The sequence below is a fragment of the Camelus dromedarius genome, chromosome 5, assembly GCF_036321535.1.
Source record: "Camelus dromedarius isolate mCamDro1 chromosome 5, mCamDro1.pat, whole genome shotgun sequence".
NCBI classification, from domain to species: Eukaryota; Metazoa; Chordata; class Mammalia; order Artiodactyla; family Camelidae; genus Camelus; species Camelus dromedarius.
This window is the reverse complement of record NC_087440.1, coordinates 72,249,273-72,265,157: the sequence shown is the minus strand read 5'-3', so window position 1 is coordinate 72,265,157 and position 15,885 is coordinate 72,249,273. Positions and strand designations below refer to the sequence as shown.

The 15,885-nt window shown below is 49.3% G+C and overlaps 1 protein-coding gene across 4 annotated transcripts in view; it reads right to left on the bottom strand.

The window, feature by feature from the left end:
* Positions 1-15,885, bottom strand: part of ADCK1 (aarF domain containing kinase 1) — a 102,487-nt gene that overhangs the window by 37,195 nt on the left and 49,407 nt on the right. For all 4 annotated transcript variants that reach the window (XM_010976419.3, XM_064486163.1, XM_064486161.1 and 1 more), the window contains one exon: positions 1,811-1,969. In XM_010976419.3, coding sequence (XP_010974721.2) covers positions 1,811-1,969 — 159 coding nt within the window. The remainder of the gene's footprint in view (positions 1-1,810; positions 1,970-15,885) is intronic.

Below are 15,885 nucleotides of genomic sequence, written 5' to 3'. Positions count from 1 at the left end.
CCCCAGCACCTGGGCCCAGGGAATCACCTCTTCTCTTTGTCCCTCCCTCTTCCTGCTGCTGGTGAATGTCTCACCATCTCATTTGGCTTCTTGGACACTCCATCCCCTGTGAACCCTACTTTCTATTCTAAATTCCTTCTGAAATACCCAGAGCAATTTCTTTTTCCCCAACTGAACCTCAACTGATGCACATGGTAAAAGACACCCAAATGTCATCATGTAAACCAGAAACTTACAATTTATTTTCATTCTCATTCATACCAGTATTTGCCCCTACCTCATGTAAAGCTGATCACAAAGTCCTGATTGCTACACCCCAAGAATTCTTGCCTCTCCTCCACCTCCATTACACTGCCTTGGTTTACATCATTATTTCTCTCAGACCAGTGCTGCGGCCCCTCAATTAGTCTCCCTGGCTACAGTCTTTCTGCCTCCCAATACATCCCCCAGACTGTCAACAGACTTTAATTTCTAATGCACATCTGATTATGACATTCCCCTGATTAAAATTCTTAAATGGTTTCCCACTGACTGCAGGAGAAAATCAGATCTGCTCAGTTCCATAGTAAGTACGTACTTACTGTGTATACCATTTCTGCACCTGAGCCTGGAATACAGGGTCCTTCATGTCCTGCCTACCTTCCCAGCCTCATCTGCAACCATGCTCAACTCATACCATCTGGACTAGCTGAAGCTCTCCAAGCACACCCTGTTCCTCTAAGACTCAGGGCCTTTGCACAGGCTGGGTCATCCTTCTCCTGCTTAGCTGTCTCATGGGCTCCTGGGTGAAGCCCTCCTGATGCTCCCATCAGTCCAGGCACAGGGCCGCCATGGCACTCTGCAAACACCCCTTTGACGGAGCTCACAGTCAAAAGCTGTTTGTGTACAGGTCTGTCTCCTCCACTAAATGGGGGCTCCCCAAGGATGAAGATGGAGGTCACTCACTCTTAGTCCTGATGTGTGTGTTAAGTTTACTCAAAGTGAGTGAAAAAGAATTAACTAAGAATCCAGAGTGAGGAACAGGAACAAAGGAAAGGGAAAGAGAAAAGGAAGAAGAGGGACATGCTGGCAGGGTAAACGGATTGCTGACCTTCCTTTGGGGATGCTGGCAGCTCACCCTTTCTCCTTGCTCCAGGCATGGAACTAGAAAAGTCCAGAGGCACAGTCACCACTAGAGATTCCCCAGGGCCATTTTTGGGCAGGCACATTCATTCATTCATTCAAAACAAGTATCAGAGAAGCAAACATATAATCTGATAAATATTTCTACGTGATCTGCCTGTCATTTTTATATCCCTTGATTGACCACATGCTCCCTTTTGTTGGAATTTAACAAATTAAGATGTAACTTTTCCTATCCCCAAGGAAATCACCTGTGGTTCATCTCATTTCTACACTATCCCCCTGAAGTCTCCATGGCCCAGCAGCTGCCCTGCGTGTTCAGAGACATCCACAGACAGTTCCTAGGAATGCGTCAAGAACCAATCAACCCATGACACAACATTGTAAAATGACTATTACTCAATAAAAAAATGTTTAAAAAAAGAAAGAAAGAAAATCTAAAATAAATAAATAAATAAAATAGAATAAAATAAAATAAAAAAGAACCAATCAACTCAGCCACAGATCCCCTGGTCACAGCATTGTCATGACACCTCCTTTGTCATGGTCTCAAGCTCTCTTCTCCCATTCTGCTGCTCAAAGAGCCACACTCTACCCCACAGGCCTTGAACCAGTTTCACTGGGGCTACCTGGATCCCAGGGAAATACAGAATGAGGATGAAGGTAGGAGAAGGGGGAAGGCTCTCACCTCCATCAGGAGAATGTCCTTTGAGCTCTGAGCCTGTACCTTTGGGTGCTGGACCTTCACGGCCACCGTCTGCCCATCATGTAGCACCGCCTTGTGGACCTGGGCCAGGGAGGCAGCCCCCAGAGGGGTGTCGTCAAAGCTCACAAACAAATCTTGAATCTGTCAAGAGTGGAGAGAGGACAGAGCAATTAAGATGACTCGATTCGGTGAGAGGGCCCAGGAGGATGGTCAGGGCCAGAGCTGCCCCATGTCCCCATGACAGGTTTTCTGCTTGATCAATTGTATGCCAACTCAGTGCTCTGCCTGGGCCCTTTGCTGCCGTGAAAATTCACGCCGGCCATATGAAGGGAGTGAGAGAGAAAACACACATGGAAGGAGTGTCTCATACATGTACACGAGCACCTTGAGTACCTCCATTTAAAGCCAAAAAAGTGCCATCTAGAATGTTCAGAACTGTGCATCATTCACCCATTTCATTACCTACCACTGTGCCTCTGAGGCTCTCACATATGGATAAAATCAAAAGTTAACAGAACTTGGGCCCAGGGTGGCCCAAGACAGGGATCTGATGGAGATGTTCCAACCCCACCAACCTGGAAAGCTCAAGGAAGCCCAGCCTGGAGGCTTCAAACCCAATAATTACCCCTTGCTGCTGCCTGAGCCTCAAAGTGGGCCCCCAAGTCCACTCTTGGCCTGGCCAGCTGGCAGAGATCCCAAGCCCTGCTTCTGGGCTTCATGTGCAACGCCACCCAAGTCCCTTGAGCAGATCCGCTGCCCCTTCTGTGCCTCGCTTTCTCTCTCTATGAAGTGGAACGTATATCCATTGCTCTTCCATCTGCTCTTCCTTTCTTCCCTCCCTCTTTCCCTCTTAGAAATGACACACCAGTTTTCCTGAAGGAAAAAGTCTTTCTGACTTGATTGCAGCTATATGGTCAGATATGAATATTCTACCAGATGGGAAGGAGGCCTCCAAAAGCCTTTTGCAAGATTGTCCAGAGCTGAAATTCTCACCCCCTCCATTTCTTAAATTCCCTGTATAGCCTCTCTATTCTGGAAAGGCCAGACATTCACATACACACTCCAGTGTGCAAATATGTAGATGTATAGTCACCTGCCTCTCCTCACACCATCCAGGGTCTCGTGCTGGGGTCTACTCAGTCCGTGACCCCCACTGCATCCCTCTTTCCCCCTTCTGCAGCAGCCACTCAATTCTGTCCCTCAGCCTCTCTCCTCTCCTTGGATTTCAGAAGTTGCATGACCCACAGCCACCATCCCATCCCTTTGTGTGCTAGGCTGCACCATCACTTTGCTAATCTCATCTCATAAATCACTCCCTCTAGCCCTGTCATCATTTCTGTAACTTGCACTAACTCCATCCCATTTATCAACATCCTGCAGAGGCTAAAGGTCCAGGCAACATGGGAAGGGCTTACAATTTTCTGTCCCCAGAGATGGGTATGGATTGGCTTCCCTTCCCCTTCTTCCCCAACCACGCAACTTGTCTTTTTCCCTCCCTCGTGAGTTCTCAGCTCCCTGAGGGCCAGATTCTTCCCATGTCATCACCCTGAATCACCCTGGGTCTCTCCACCGAGAACCTTTATCCTAGACCTGGGCTTAGACCAAGAGAATGAAAAGACCACCAGCCCTATATATCTTATTAGAATATCAGTGCCAAATGGGCAGCAGTTTTTTTCTGCTTTGTTCACTGCTGAATTCCCTGCACTCAGAACAGGACTAGAACTAGTCAGTGCTAAACAAATACTTGTTGAAGGACTGAATCCACTATTCTCTCTATTGGAGAAAAATTAAACCAACTCTTCCTTCCTTTTCAAATGGCTGGACCTTCCTGCTCCCACACTCCTACTAATCCAAAGGCCTAAAATGTAAAAGCACATATCATGCATGGGATTGACCTAGGTGGACCCCAACTGTTACTCCAGGGTGGGTGGGAAACCCTGGCCTGGCAGTCAGAACCCTGAGTACCTTGAGCCACACTGATTGGTTCAGAGATAGACATGTGACCCAAATGGTCCAATAAGACTCATCTGTTTTACTTTTGTTTGAACTGTAAGAGAAGGGATTTTCTTTCTTCCTGCTCAGCTTGAAGCTCAAAATTGAACTTGAAGCCTGGAGCTGCCAGAGGGGTCACAAAATAGCAACAAAGAGGAAAGCAGAGCCAACAGACAGAGACACTGAATCCTGGTCACAATGGCTGAGCCCCTTGATCTAGCCATGCCTGAATGCCCACACTATATCTTTTTCTGCTTAAAGCAGTTTGTTTTCTGTCACACACAGCTGAAGGAGCTCTGACTGATGCAGTGTGTTCACAAGCCCCAGCTGGGATACATGAAAGAAACATAGGCTTGGTGCCTGGTACCCCCAACAGGTTCAGTATGTGTGAGTGCCATTCCTTCCCCACCCTCTTGCTGGGACTGGGCTCTAGGAACAGAAGGAAGGTAGAACATCAGCAACATTCCCATCCATTATATAATGAGATCAGCACCAACTCCCTTGGAAACCCTCAGGTAGTTCCTGAAGGAGCACCAAGAAGAATGTTTTCTGGAGCAAAGCTGTGAAGTCAGACCCTTATCTCCTAGGCAGTTAGAATGGCCCAGTCTTCCCGCTGCAAGGGGACCTAGATGACCTGACTCCCAGTCCAAGCCTCCACCTGGCTCCCTGGGAACATTTGCTCATTCTCTGAGAAGGACAACCAGTCTTCAAATCAGTGTCATTGCAGGGACGTTGCAGAGTCACTGCAACTGAAGAGGACATGGCATCACTGGGACTGCGTGGCAAGAGCAGCTGCCAGGAACACTGCAGGGGGAGGGGGAGGAAGAAAAGGGCCGGACAAGGATATCCCAATCTCCAGGGTAAGAGGAGGACTGGTCCACCATCTCCAGGGAACGAGGAGGGGGCCTCCCACAAAACCCCTGCTCCCACTAGGGGTTGGAGGGGTCCCAAGATACCACCCAAGCCCAGGTACCAGCTCAGTACCCTGAACAAGGCCCAGCTGTGAGGACTTGCCCAAATCCCCAGTGTGACGAGTAGAAGCAAAGAGACACATGGGAAGTAAGGATGCACCACTCACTTCACACAGGAAAACTGTTGGGCAGCTAGCCCTCCCCACCCCCACCCCACCCCTGACAGCTTACTACCTCCCCAGTGCCCCTCAGCCATCCTGGCCCCTCTATCAGGAAGCAAGTCACGTGCCCACACCCTCCTGTGCTTACACACACACACACACACACACACACACACACAATAATTGATTGCTAGTGAATGTTCCTAGCTGGCTTATTAAAAAAAGGTAATTAAAGATTGGTGCTACAGCTTGTAATTAAATATGAATAAAGTATCTCTAAATGGAACCTTGGTTCAAAGTGTTCAGTAGAAGTACTTTACGCTGATAGAGAGTAAGGAAAAATAGGCCCTGTCCTGAAAGCAGAATTATACCTCCCATGCAGCTGAAACAAACGCCGCCCCCCTCCAATCAGGCCTCAACCCCCAGCCCTTTCAGCAGAAAACCATTAGCAGCATTTGCAGCAATTAGAGTCAAGCAGGGCCCTCAGCTGCCTCCAGTCACTCGCAGAAACCTGTCTCCCCTTCTAAGGCTTTCTTTCCCCTGTTCTTTTTTTCTCCCCTCTCTGGGTCTGGAGGCAAAATCAATTAAGTAAAACAACTACATTTTAAAATGACTAGTTATGTGCTTTTTAATTACTGTCGGCCCATGATTCAAATATATCGATGTCCCTGTCTGGAAAAGGAAAAATAGGAACAAAGTTTCTCTAGCTTTGTATGGTCTGGTTTTCTCAGTGTGTATGTGTGTGTGTGTTTGTGTGTGTGTGTGTGTGTGGTAAGGGGTGGGGGAAGTTATAAGCAGAAAAAAATGTTAGAAGGGCAAGAAAAAATGGGGCTCCTAGGGGTTTCACTGACCCTTCACTCAGGTTAAGACTTCAGCACATCTATATGAGACAATGGATGTTAACTAAACTTAGTGATGTTTGTTTCACAACACCTGTTAAGTCAAACAATTATGCTGTACACCTTAAACTTATACAGTGATGTATGTCAGTTACATCTCAATAAAACTGGAAGAGAAAAAAGATTTCATCAGGCTGGCTTTGGCTGGGGTCCAGGAATCCAGAGACCATGTGACATTATACCCCAGTCCTGGGCAGAGTGAGAAACTCTCCAGAAAGTCAGCCAGAAAGACTCCTGTGAAGCCAGGTTACTGGACAATGTTTCCAAAATGCCACACTGTGCAGCTGAGCACTGGCCAGGGTCCTCATTCAGTTCAAAGTAAGGTGGCAGGAAGTCAGATCTTCTGATGAAGCCTCACTATGACCCCTGGGGCAGGTCCACCTGGGCCTCTTAGCAAGCCCACCAGAGCCCCAGCCTCGTGGGGACTGGCTCACCAGTCACAGGATGAGGGATGTCCCAGAATTTCCAAGATAGTCCAATTTCAAAGATTCTATCCTTTGTCCTCATTCAGGGTTCAGAAACTACACCACCATAAGATAATGCTAACAGATCTAACAAACCCTGAATTGGCCAGTTCCAGATGAAGACAGAAGCCTGCTTCAAAGCAGACAAATCCAGGCCTTGATGCCAAGGCCAGGCAGTTCCCACTTAGGAACCGGGAAGACTGCCCAGGGCACCTGAGCAGGTTACCATGGCATCAGCAGCAAACAACATCTGGCTCTCGACATCCTGAGATGGCCCACCGCACACCTGGCTGGATGCCAGCAGCCATCCGCTGCACCCATTGGGGAGAGGGACAAGTCCCCATGCTAATGAAGTGGCTGGGGTGAACCACATCCACCCCCTTCTCCACTCCCACTCTTGGGCAGATAAAGAGCTCTAGCAGGCTAGGACTGTGAAAACACTGATGTCTGCCTTGGGCAGAAAACCCACCACCACCTCTTATATGCCTCTGCTTGGAATCCATCCCCCATCTCAGCACCATTTCCCAGGAACCTGCCTCAGGAACCCCTACATCTCACAGTCACCCTACCAGCTGATACCCCATTTTGCTGCAATTCCTGCTCTTCCCCTTAAACACACCTGGTTTGTATCCCACCTCTTCAGGGTCAGTCCTGTTCCTTCTACGGTATATTAACACCCGACACTGTTAGCAAATATTTGGCATGCATACCCTTTCTCCCCTGTGCTGGTGTTCAAATATGCTCACAAGTCTTTAAGTCCTCCTCCCTCTGAGAGATGGAGACTATTTCCTGTCCCTTGAGCAGAGGCTGGTCTTGGTGACCCACTCCTAACAAACAGAACATGGCAGAAGTGAGGGTCTGATTTTCAAGACTGTTACCACAAGAGACTTTCTCTCTCTCTTGGAATGCTTGCTCGGTGGGGAGCCAGCTGCCATGTCATGAGGACACTCAAGCAACCTATGGAGAGGTCCATGCAGTAGGAACCCAGGTTTCCTGCCAACAGTGGGCCATCCTGGAAGCAGATACCCCCTCTCCATTCAGGCCTTCAAATGACTGCACCCCAGCTGACATCTCGACGAGAACCTCAGTAAGAGACTGAGCCAAAGCCATCCAGTAAGCCACTCTCAAATTCCTAACCCACAGAAACTGTAAGATATCAATTGTTTGTTGTTTTAAGGCACTAAGTTTTGGGGTAATTTGTTACACAGAATTATATAATTAATATACCCCAAGCATACCCTGCCAGACATCACTAATCCATCACAGCCTTCATTCCTGCTGGGCCCAGATGATGCCTCAAAATCTCTCTCGACCCAGTGCTCTAAGCAGCCTCTTCCTATTGAACAGAGTTAATATATGAAATAAAACCAATTTGCCATTCTGTAGCCTAAGCCAATCAGCCAATAAATATTGACTACAGGTCCATCACATGACAGAAACCACGCTAGGAACATGGGCCAACAAAACAGACAGTCCCTAGCCATGAGGAGACCTTGGTCCCTCAGAATGTCCTAACAGAAGAAGGCAACAGCCTCTGAAAAACACACTTGCATTTCAGCAGGACCTACTGGGGAGGGTGCCCCCTGCCCAGTGCCACAGGTAATAAGAGGGGGCCTCCAATTTTGTCATGTAGACCCTTCGGGGGTCAGGGCAGAGGGCAAGGCATCCAAGTGTCTCTTCCTCTCCCGACTCAGTACCTGCCCTGCCTCAAAGTGGGAGCACCCCACCTCCAGCCTCCCACTCAGAGCAATTTATTATAATAAAAATAATGACGGCAACAGCTCAAGGATGCACAGATCCTGTCTTCCATGAAATCTGTGTTCTTTCTGGGGTTCTAAGACCTCAAACTGCCGGTTCTACAGAGCCATTAGCTGTTGCTACTGCCAAGCTGGGAAGAAAGAACGAAGGGCCAGCAGCATAACAGGAGTCCCTTCTTGACAAGGGTCATCCCCAGAAATTACAAAACGGCACTCCTGTCTAAATTCCTGCAAAGTGGCTGGCACTGTGCTCAACTCTCACCAATTTGCTAAAGAGCCTCCAGGTACAGGATAATCAACCACCTAGCTCTGCCAAAGTCATCACAGGTCACACCAATCTTCTTTTCTCCCACAGGATGGTGACGAGTTGCTGACAGAGAAGCAAGAAGCCAGAAGCAGCCACTCCCTAGGACAGCCATGGGCATGCTCCTTGGGAATGCCCACCTGCTGGCCAGGACAGCCAGACCTGAGAGGCAGCAAGGCATAGTGATTCTGATTTAAGCTCTGAGTCACACTGCCCAGACTCAAACTCTGGCTCCAAGGTGCATCAGCTTGGGCAGTGACATAACCCCTCTGTATCTCAGTTTCCTCAACAGTAAAATGGGAATTTTTGTACCTATCTCATGGAGTTGTTGTATGAAACAACACACATAAAGGGTCTAGAATAGAGTCTAGAAAACCCCCAATTTGTGATTGCAGCAGGAGTGGTGGGTACCCCATCCGATGCCTCCACGAAGGGGACAGGGTGGTATAATGAAAAGAGCACTGCACAAGGAGTCAGCAATTCTAGGCTCTCAGTTCTGTTCTGTCGGTGAGTAAAAGACACCATCTTCTTTTGCCCAAAGACACGTAACTGGTCCATCCATTTGCATTCCTTCCTCTGCCAAGCCATCTTCCACATACAGCTAAGGTGAGTTTTCCAAACATAAGCTGATCGTGTCACTTCTCTCTGCTTAAACAACTTCACCAGCTCTCCAGGGCCAAATCCATAGCATGACCCACAGGGTCTGACCCTGCCTACCTCACCTGCTCCATCTTCTCTCTCTGCCCCTAGCTCCCTCTGCCCTGAACAGATGGCTTCTTTTGACCACCAGCATACTCCCTCCCTGCCCACTGCAGGGCCTTTGCACATGCCATCCCTTCTTCCCAGAAGGCTCCCTTCCTACTCCTCATCAAAAGAACTCCTAGTCATCCTTCAACTCACAGCTCAGCTGTCACATCCTCAGGGAGGCCTCCCTGTGTGCATTCTCAGAGTTCATTGCCCTCCTCAAGAGCAATTACACAGCTGCACCTTTGCCTCGATTTATATTTGCTTCATCTCCCTCTTTCCTTGTAGACAATAAACTTCTGTTTTTGCTCAGCATTGCATCCAAGGCACCTGGCACATAATTGGTGCTCAGTAAGTATTCCCTAATAAATGAATGGAGGTGAGGTTTGATTTTCCCCATCCTCTTCCAGCTGATTCAGGGCAGCTAAAACACCTTCCAAAAGTGGCTACAGTTCCTTCAAGGTGGCTGGGCACTTGGAGAGCCGTGGGTGGAGGGACTCTATGGAAATGTTGTGATAATAATGATTAATAAAAAGCAGATAAACACCCAGTGTGGCTGGCCTGCCTGGGAAGCCATCCATTAGATCTGTCACTCATTAGAGGTGGAGGAGGGTGGAGGCCAATCAGATCTCCTCAGTTTAAGCAAACCTTCTGTAAATTGTAGGCTGCAGGCGCTGACATTTGATAAATTATTCTTCATAATCCACTGTTGGCTGTCATAAATCTAATCTTTCAATGTTCCCCATCTTAATAACTTGTCCAGCCACACAGGGTGACAGGTCTATGTCTCTGCCTGTGAGAGATATCTCTGGGGTTGAAGAAACCAGAGATCCTAGGCAGTGCAGTGTGAAGTTGAGGACCCCCACAGCCAGGTCCCTGCCCAGGCCCTGGGATGGTCAGAATATAGAGGTGATGAACCATCTGTGATGCTGCAGAGTGCCTGGGGGTGGGGGCCAAGTGCTCACACCCCATCACAGGGCCCAGAGACAGATGGTGCCAGGAGCTCAGACCAAAGAATCAGACAGACTGAGCTCTCCACCCTACACTGAAAGCCTGCCCGTATGAGGACTCACCACCTCTTCCTTGAACTTGAGCTCGGGTTGGAATAAGGAATGTCAGGTATCTTTGTTCTGCAGGGACTGAATCCTCAACCATGGGTTTGCATAATATTTGTTGCTCTTATGCAACTCTCAACCCTCTCTTCAAGGTTAGGTAGAGGAGATATAATTGCCCCCATTGTACAGAGGAGAACATATTCCTTAAAGGTCATTTGTTTATTCATTCAACAAATGCTTACTGAGTGACAACTATATGCAGGGCACTATGCTAGTCACTGGGGACTCAATGGGGAGCGAGTCTAAACTGGGTACAGCCACCACCCTCTGGGTCACTACTGGAATGTGAAGTCCAGTGGGGAGATAGGAATTAATCAAGAAATCACAAAGAAAGGTAAATGTCCAGCCCTGACAGTGCATGAAGAGAGGCAGTTGGTACTATAAGAGCCTGTATTCAGAGGGCTACACCTGGGCAGGGAGAACTTCTTGGAGGAGGTGACAAAGAACTGAGCTTTGAAGGATGAGGAGCCAGTTAACTAGTTAACTAGCTGGAGAAAGGAAGGAGGAGCCTTCTAGGCAGAGGGGACAGCCTGTGTGAACCATAAATAAGGAACAAGTTATGGTGGCAAGAGAGAGCCAGAGAGAAGATGACCAGTAACTCCCAACCTGGAATCCAGGTCCACTCGGGCCCCCAGGGCTCCCCCTGGTAGGGATCGGGGATCCACATCCACAGCTCATGCTCACGGCAGAGAAAGCCTAGCCACAGTGACTCACATTCATAATTCTAAGACTAGATGGGCTCGCCCTCACAAAACCCCAAAGGCCTTTTCCCAAAGCCTTCAGATGTTCCTACACCCAAAAACATGGGACGGGAGAAACTAAAGCATTAGCATTCGTTGCTTATGGTGGTACCATTTGCTGTCAGGACAGACTTCCTTAGCCCCTGGGAGGTGGCAAAATGCCCAAATGAGCCCAAGCCTCAGAGCCCCAAACAAAAGGGTTCGGGTACCAATGCCTTTTCAATCTTTCTACAACACCAGAGGATGTTTCATCCAATAAGTTTCCCAGACTTAATCTGCATATGACAGCAGCAGTGCCCAGGGATTTCAAAGGGAGGTAAACCCAGACTTTCTGGATCTACAGGGAAGACAAAGCCCACATTTGGGGAAAACCACGCACACTCCTGGCTGAACCCAGAGAGCAGAGCATTGGTTAAGAACATCAGCTTTTGGGTCAGCAGCCCTATCTGCCGAAGTCTAACCAAGTGGCCTTGGGCTAACTGCTAAACTTCACTAACATTCTGCAAACTGGGAGTGATAATAACAGTGCCCACTTGGTAGGGGAGTCCTAAACATTAAAGGACATATGCATCCAGAGCAAGGGGTAAGCAAACTGTCGCCAATCGGCCAGATCCTGTGCATTGCCTGCTTTTGTATGGCCCACAAGCGAAGAATGCTTTTTTCACATTATTAAGTGTTAGAGAAAAATCAAAAGAATAATATTTCATGATGTGAAAATTACATGAAATTTAATTTCTGTGTCCATGAACACAGCCCAGCCGGCACCTGAATTTTAGGACTTCTGACTCACAAGACAGTATGATAATAAAGGTGTATTGTTTTAAGCCATTAAATTTGTGGTAATTTGTTACAGCAGCAGTAGGAACCTAAAACAAGCCCTTTACAGAAAAAGTTTACTTACCCCAGAAATAGAGCTTTAGTGTAACACTCTCAGTACATCAGTTTTAATTCTTTTGCTGCATTTCCCAGCACAGAGGTAGGGCTGGAAAGCTGGAGAATGAGACAAGGGGCTGCACTGGCGGTGTGGGGAACAGAGGTCAAGTGCGAATGCTAACCCTGAGATGTGGAACTAGGAAGACATAACACAGCTTCCCGTTCTGCTGGGCCAGGTGGACCATCCTCTCCCCACCCCTTCCTCTGCCTCCCAGCTGCCTCCTACATGTTACTCTTTCCAAGCCCCCTGGTCAAACCCTGATACCTGCTCAGCTAAAAAAAACATCTTCCCCTCTTCCCAAGGAGCCCAGTTTCCTCTTAAACCTCATATAGAACTACCAGTCAACAGCTCACACCCCAAAAACGGGAAGGGCAGTGGGGGCCCATGACAGGCCCCTCACCACAATTTGCAGGAGCTCTTCTAGTTGTTGAAGTAACAGCCTCTCTCTCCTTCTATAAAACCCGTTACACACACACACAGAGCCCTGGAGCTCTCATCAGAGTGGGGTGCTGATATCTGGAAACCAGGAACCCAGCGCTGGATCCCAGCCTCTCAATGCTGAGCCCCAAATTACTCAGTCCCACGTGGACTGTCCGGTCTTCTCACCACCAACTCTAAACAAACTATATAGAGACTACACAAACCTCAGGCCTGTAGAAAAACCCTTCCTCAAATTGCTAGCAGGATGACTTGTTAACACACTCCCCGCATCATCCCCCTCAGTGCTGTGGTCAGAACCCTAGGAGTCAATTGTGGTCCCTCCCTCTCCTGGACCCTCCCCATTTGATTCATCCTTGAGTCCTGTTAATTCAGCCTCCACCCCTTGTCCACGTCACCATCACCTCTTGCCTGGACAACCACCAGAGCCTTGTAACGGGTCTCCCAGTTCCTCCCCAACCCCCTGCTAGCCTGCAGGCTGTATTGTGCTGTTCTCTGCAGGTACTCGGTCAGTGCTGACCTCGGATCTCCTGAACGTGCTGAGCATCTCTGCAGCCTCACCTTTCAGAGCTTCTCTGCCCAGCCACTGCCACCCCTTTCCTGCCCCCAGACAGACCCATGCTCTTTCCCACCCTGAAGCCTCTGCCTTCTCTGTTCTCTGTCCTGTCCTCCCTTCCCCTAACGACCCTCTGATCTCAGCTTAATCCTCACTCCCTCAGAAAGGCCACCCAGGCCCCCACACTCAGGGCACTACTCTTTCATGTCACTGATCACGAGTGTCATTAGGTTTTTCTGATCGCTTGTGTAGCATCTGCCGTCCTCACAACTGGATCATAAGCACCATGTCGGCAGCTTGCTCATGCACATAACCCCTGGCGCCCGCACAACAGAGCTCAGTAAACATCTGCTGCGCCAATAAATGAACAAGTAAATGATTGATTGGTGAGGCCCCTGAAGGGAGGGAGGTGCGGAGGGGCCACACACAAGAGCCCCAGCCAGTGGGGCAGCCAAGCTGTCCAGGCCCAGCACCTGCCCCCACCGGGGTCCAGACTCAGGCTCAGATGCCTCCCTGAGGTCCTCAGCCCCGCCTCTGCCGTCAGCTCAGGTCACTCCACCTGCCCAGAGGCCCTCTCCAGGCCTTTCTGCTCACACTCCTTTCACAGCCCCGCCGTCCCAGTCAGGCTTCTCCTCCTTCAGAAAGTGTCCTAAATCACCCCTCTCTCCAACCCTATTTGTGGATTCCAAGGATTCCTGAAAGCTGTAGCCCAAACCTGAGAGAACTTTCTCTTACCTTGTCTCCACCTCTTATCAAGTTACATCTGTAGCTCGTTTGGTACCTAAAATACAAGCTCCTTGGAGATATCAGAGTTGTGTGGTGTCAACACCTCAAGGACAGCAGCCCCCTCAGTACTTTCCTCTGATTCTGCCCTACTCATCCAGCTGCGGAAAGTGTTCTGCCCTTCAAGTGAGGGGTTCTAATCCCACCTCTGCCACCAACCAGCGGTGTGACCTTAGGGAAGATGCTTCACCTTTTTTGGGTCTTAATTCCTCACTTGTAAAAGGACGTGTCAGGGTACTTGAGCCTTACCTTCCATCCTACTCTCCCCTAACTGTGCCCCAGCCCATACATAACCAGCCACCCTCTACACATGCACACACACACACACACACACACACGGAGTCCCCTCCCAAGAGGCCTAGGTAAGACCCCTGAGGGTTCTCCTTAAAGCAGGGCCTCCTACAGCAGAAATCACCACGGGAGCCTGGCCTGGGACCTGGGCTTGTTCCTGAAGCTCCATGAATAAAGAAACAGGCACAGCTGGCCTATTCATAATCAGCATAAAAAATTGATTAGCCCTTTCCAGATTAAACATTATTGTTTCAACGATGAACATAAATCAAGCAGACGTGGAGGGCTTACCCCCTCCGCTGCCAAAGAGCAGCACCAGGTAGACGGTGAGCAGAGGCAGCAAAGGAGAGGAGGGCCCCTCCCTGGAGAAGTGCTAGAGGAGCAGCCCAACCCCTGGCACCAGCACCCCGCCTGCATGCACAAAGGGGTGGCACCTTGTCCACGGGTGAGCTGGAGGAGGAGAGCTGGCAACCTCACCGCAGGCTCCTTAGAGCACCTCCTCAGCCATCATCTGATTGGTTCTCGAGGCAACATAGGCCCAGGCCAGCCCGGGACTGAAGGCAAGGGGACGGACTGGGGTGATGTCAGAGGGAAGAGCATTGGCCTCGGAGGCAGACTGGGTCTCACAGGCCCAGCAGCTTGGCCTGGAACCCGCCCCCCACCTCCATGAAGCAGCCTGTATAACTGAAGCATGTGTGTCTCTGGAGTCAGACAACAAACACTAAGGTTCATTTCCCAGTTAAGCCACTGTCCTGCTGTGTGATCCTGAGTGAGTTACTTAGTGTCTCTGAATCTCAGTTTCCACATCTGGAAAAAGTAGGGAAAGGGATACCTACCTCCTGAGCTGTTGTGAGGACTAAATGAGACCTTGTGTTTGAAAACATCTGACATCTGCTAGGGAAGGAGAATACACTTAATAAACACTCAGCTCCTTGATCTGCCAGGGTTCCCCATCTGCCTGTCCTGCCTCCCACTCAGGAATGCTGGGAGAAGCCATCAACTACTAGAACATGAAACCTTGTGAAAAGCACAGGGCTCCTTACAGAGGACAAAGCAACGCAGGTCTCAGGAGCTCAGGTTCTGCAGTCAGCCCTGGCTTTTGCTCCTACCTCCACTGGTACTCTCTGTGTGACCTCAGGCATGTGACTCAACCTCTCTGGCCTTGCTTTGCTCCTCTGTAAAATGGGAATAGTAGTAGTACTTCCTCTCATAGACTAGCTGTGAGGATGATAGGAGATGTCACCTGCAAAGCTGCCCAGTGCCCCACTCATTCCCTCGGATCTTTCCTCTTGCTCTCACCTGACGTGCACACACATGCGCACACACACACACACACACATGCACACACTATTAGCTGATTTGACATTACTGACTTAACATTATTTCTAGGACTTGGGGCCTAGGACCACTCCCAGAAGCCTGCACATCAAGGCCCAACACCTACGCCCACACTAATGCCCTCCAGGAACCAAACAGCCCCTCTTCAGGGCTAGCAGCTGGGCAGCAGGAGCGGTGGGGCCTTAGGCAACAGAGTTCAAAGCCTGGCTCTGCTTCTTTTAACTATGTGCCTGCAGCTGTTACTTAACCTCTCAGGGCCTCTGTTCCCTTACTCGAAAAACTGGAATGGTAAAATCTATCAACCCTGCAGAATTACCGTAAGGGTTAGAAACTGTATCTGTAAAACACCCCAATGTGTGCTACACAGCAAGCACCAAATAAACAGAAACTGTAACATTATCACCTGCTGAAATGAATACCTAGAGCATCTGTGGCTCTGTTGGCCTTACCCATCTGTATGCCTTTTTCTGCCTCGCTGCTTCCCACCCCACGCCAGCTCTAACCTTGTGGTTGAAATGAGGAGGGTGACATCTTACAGATCCCACCTCCTCTGACCACAGTGATTGGTCTGTACGGAATAGATATCTGTATTTTCTTCTTAGGGCCACCATAACAAATTACCACTAACTG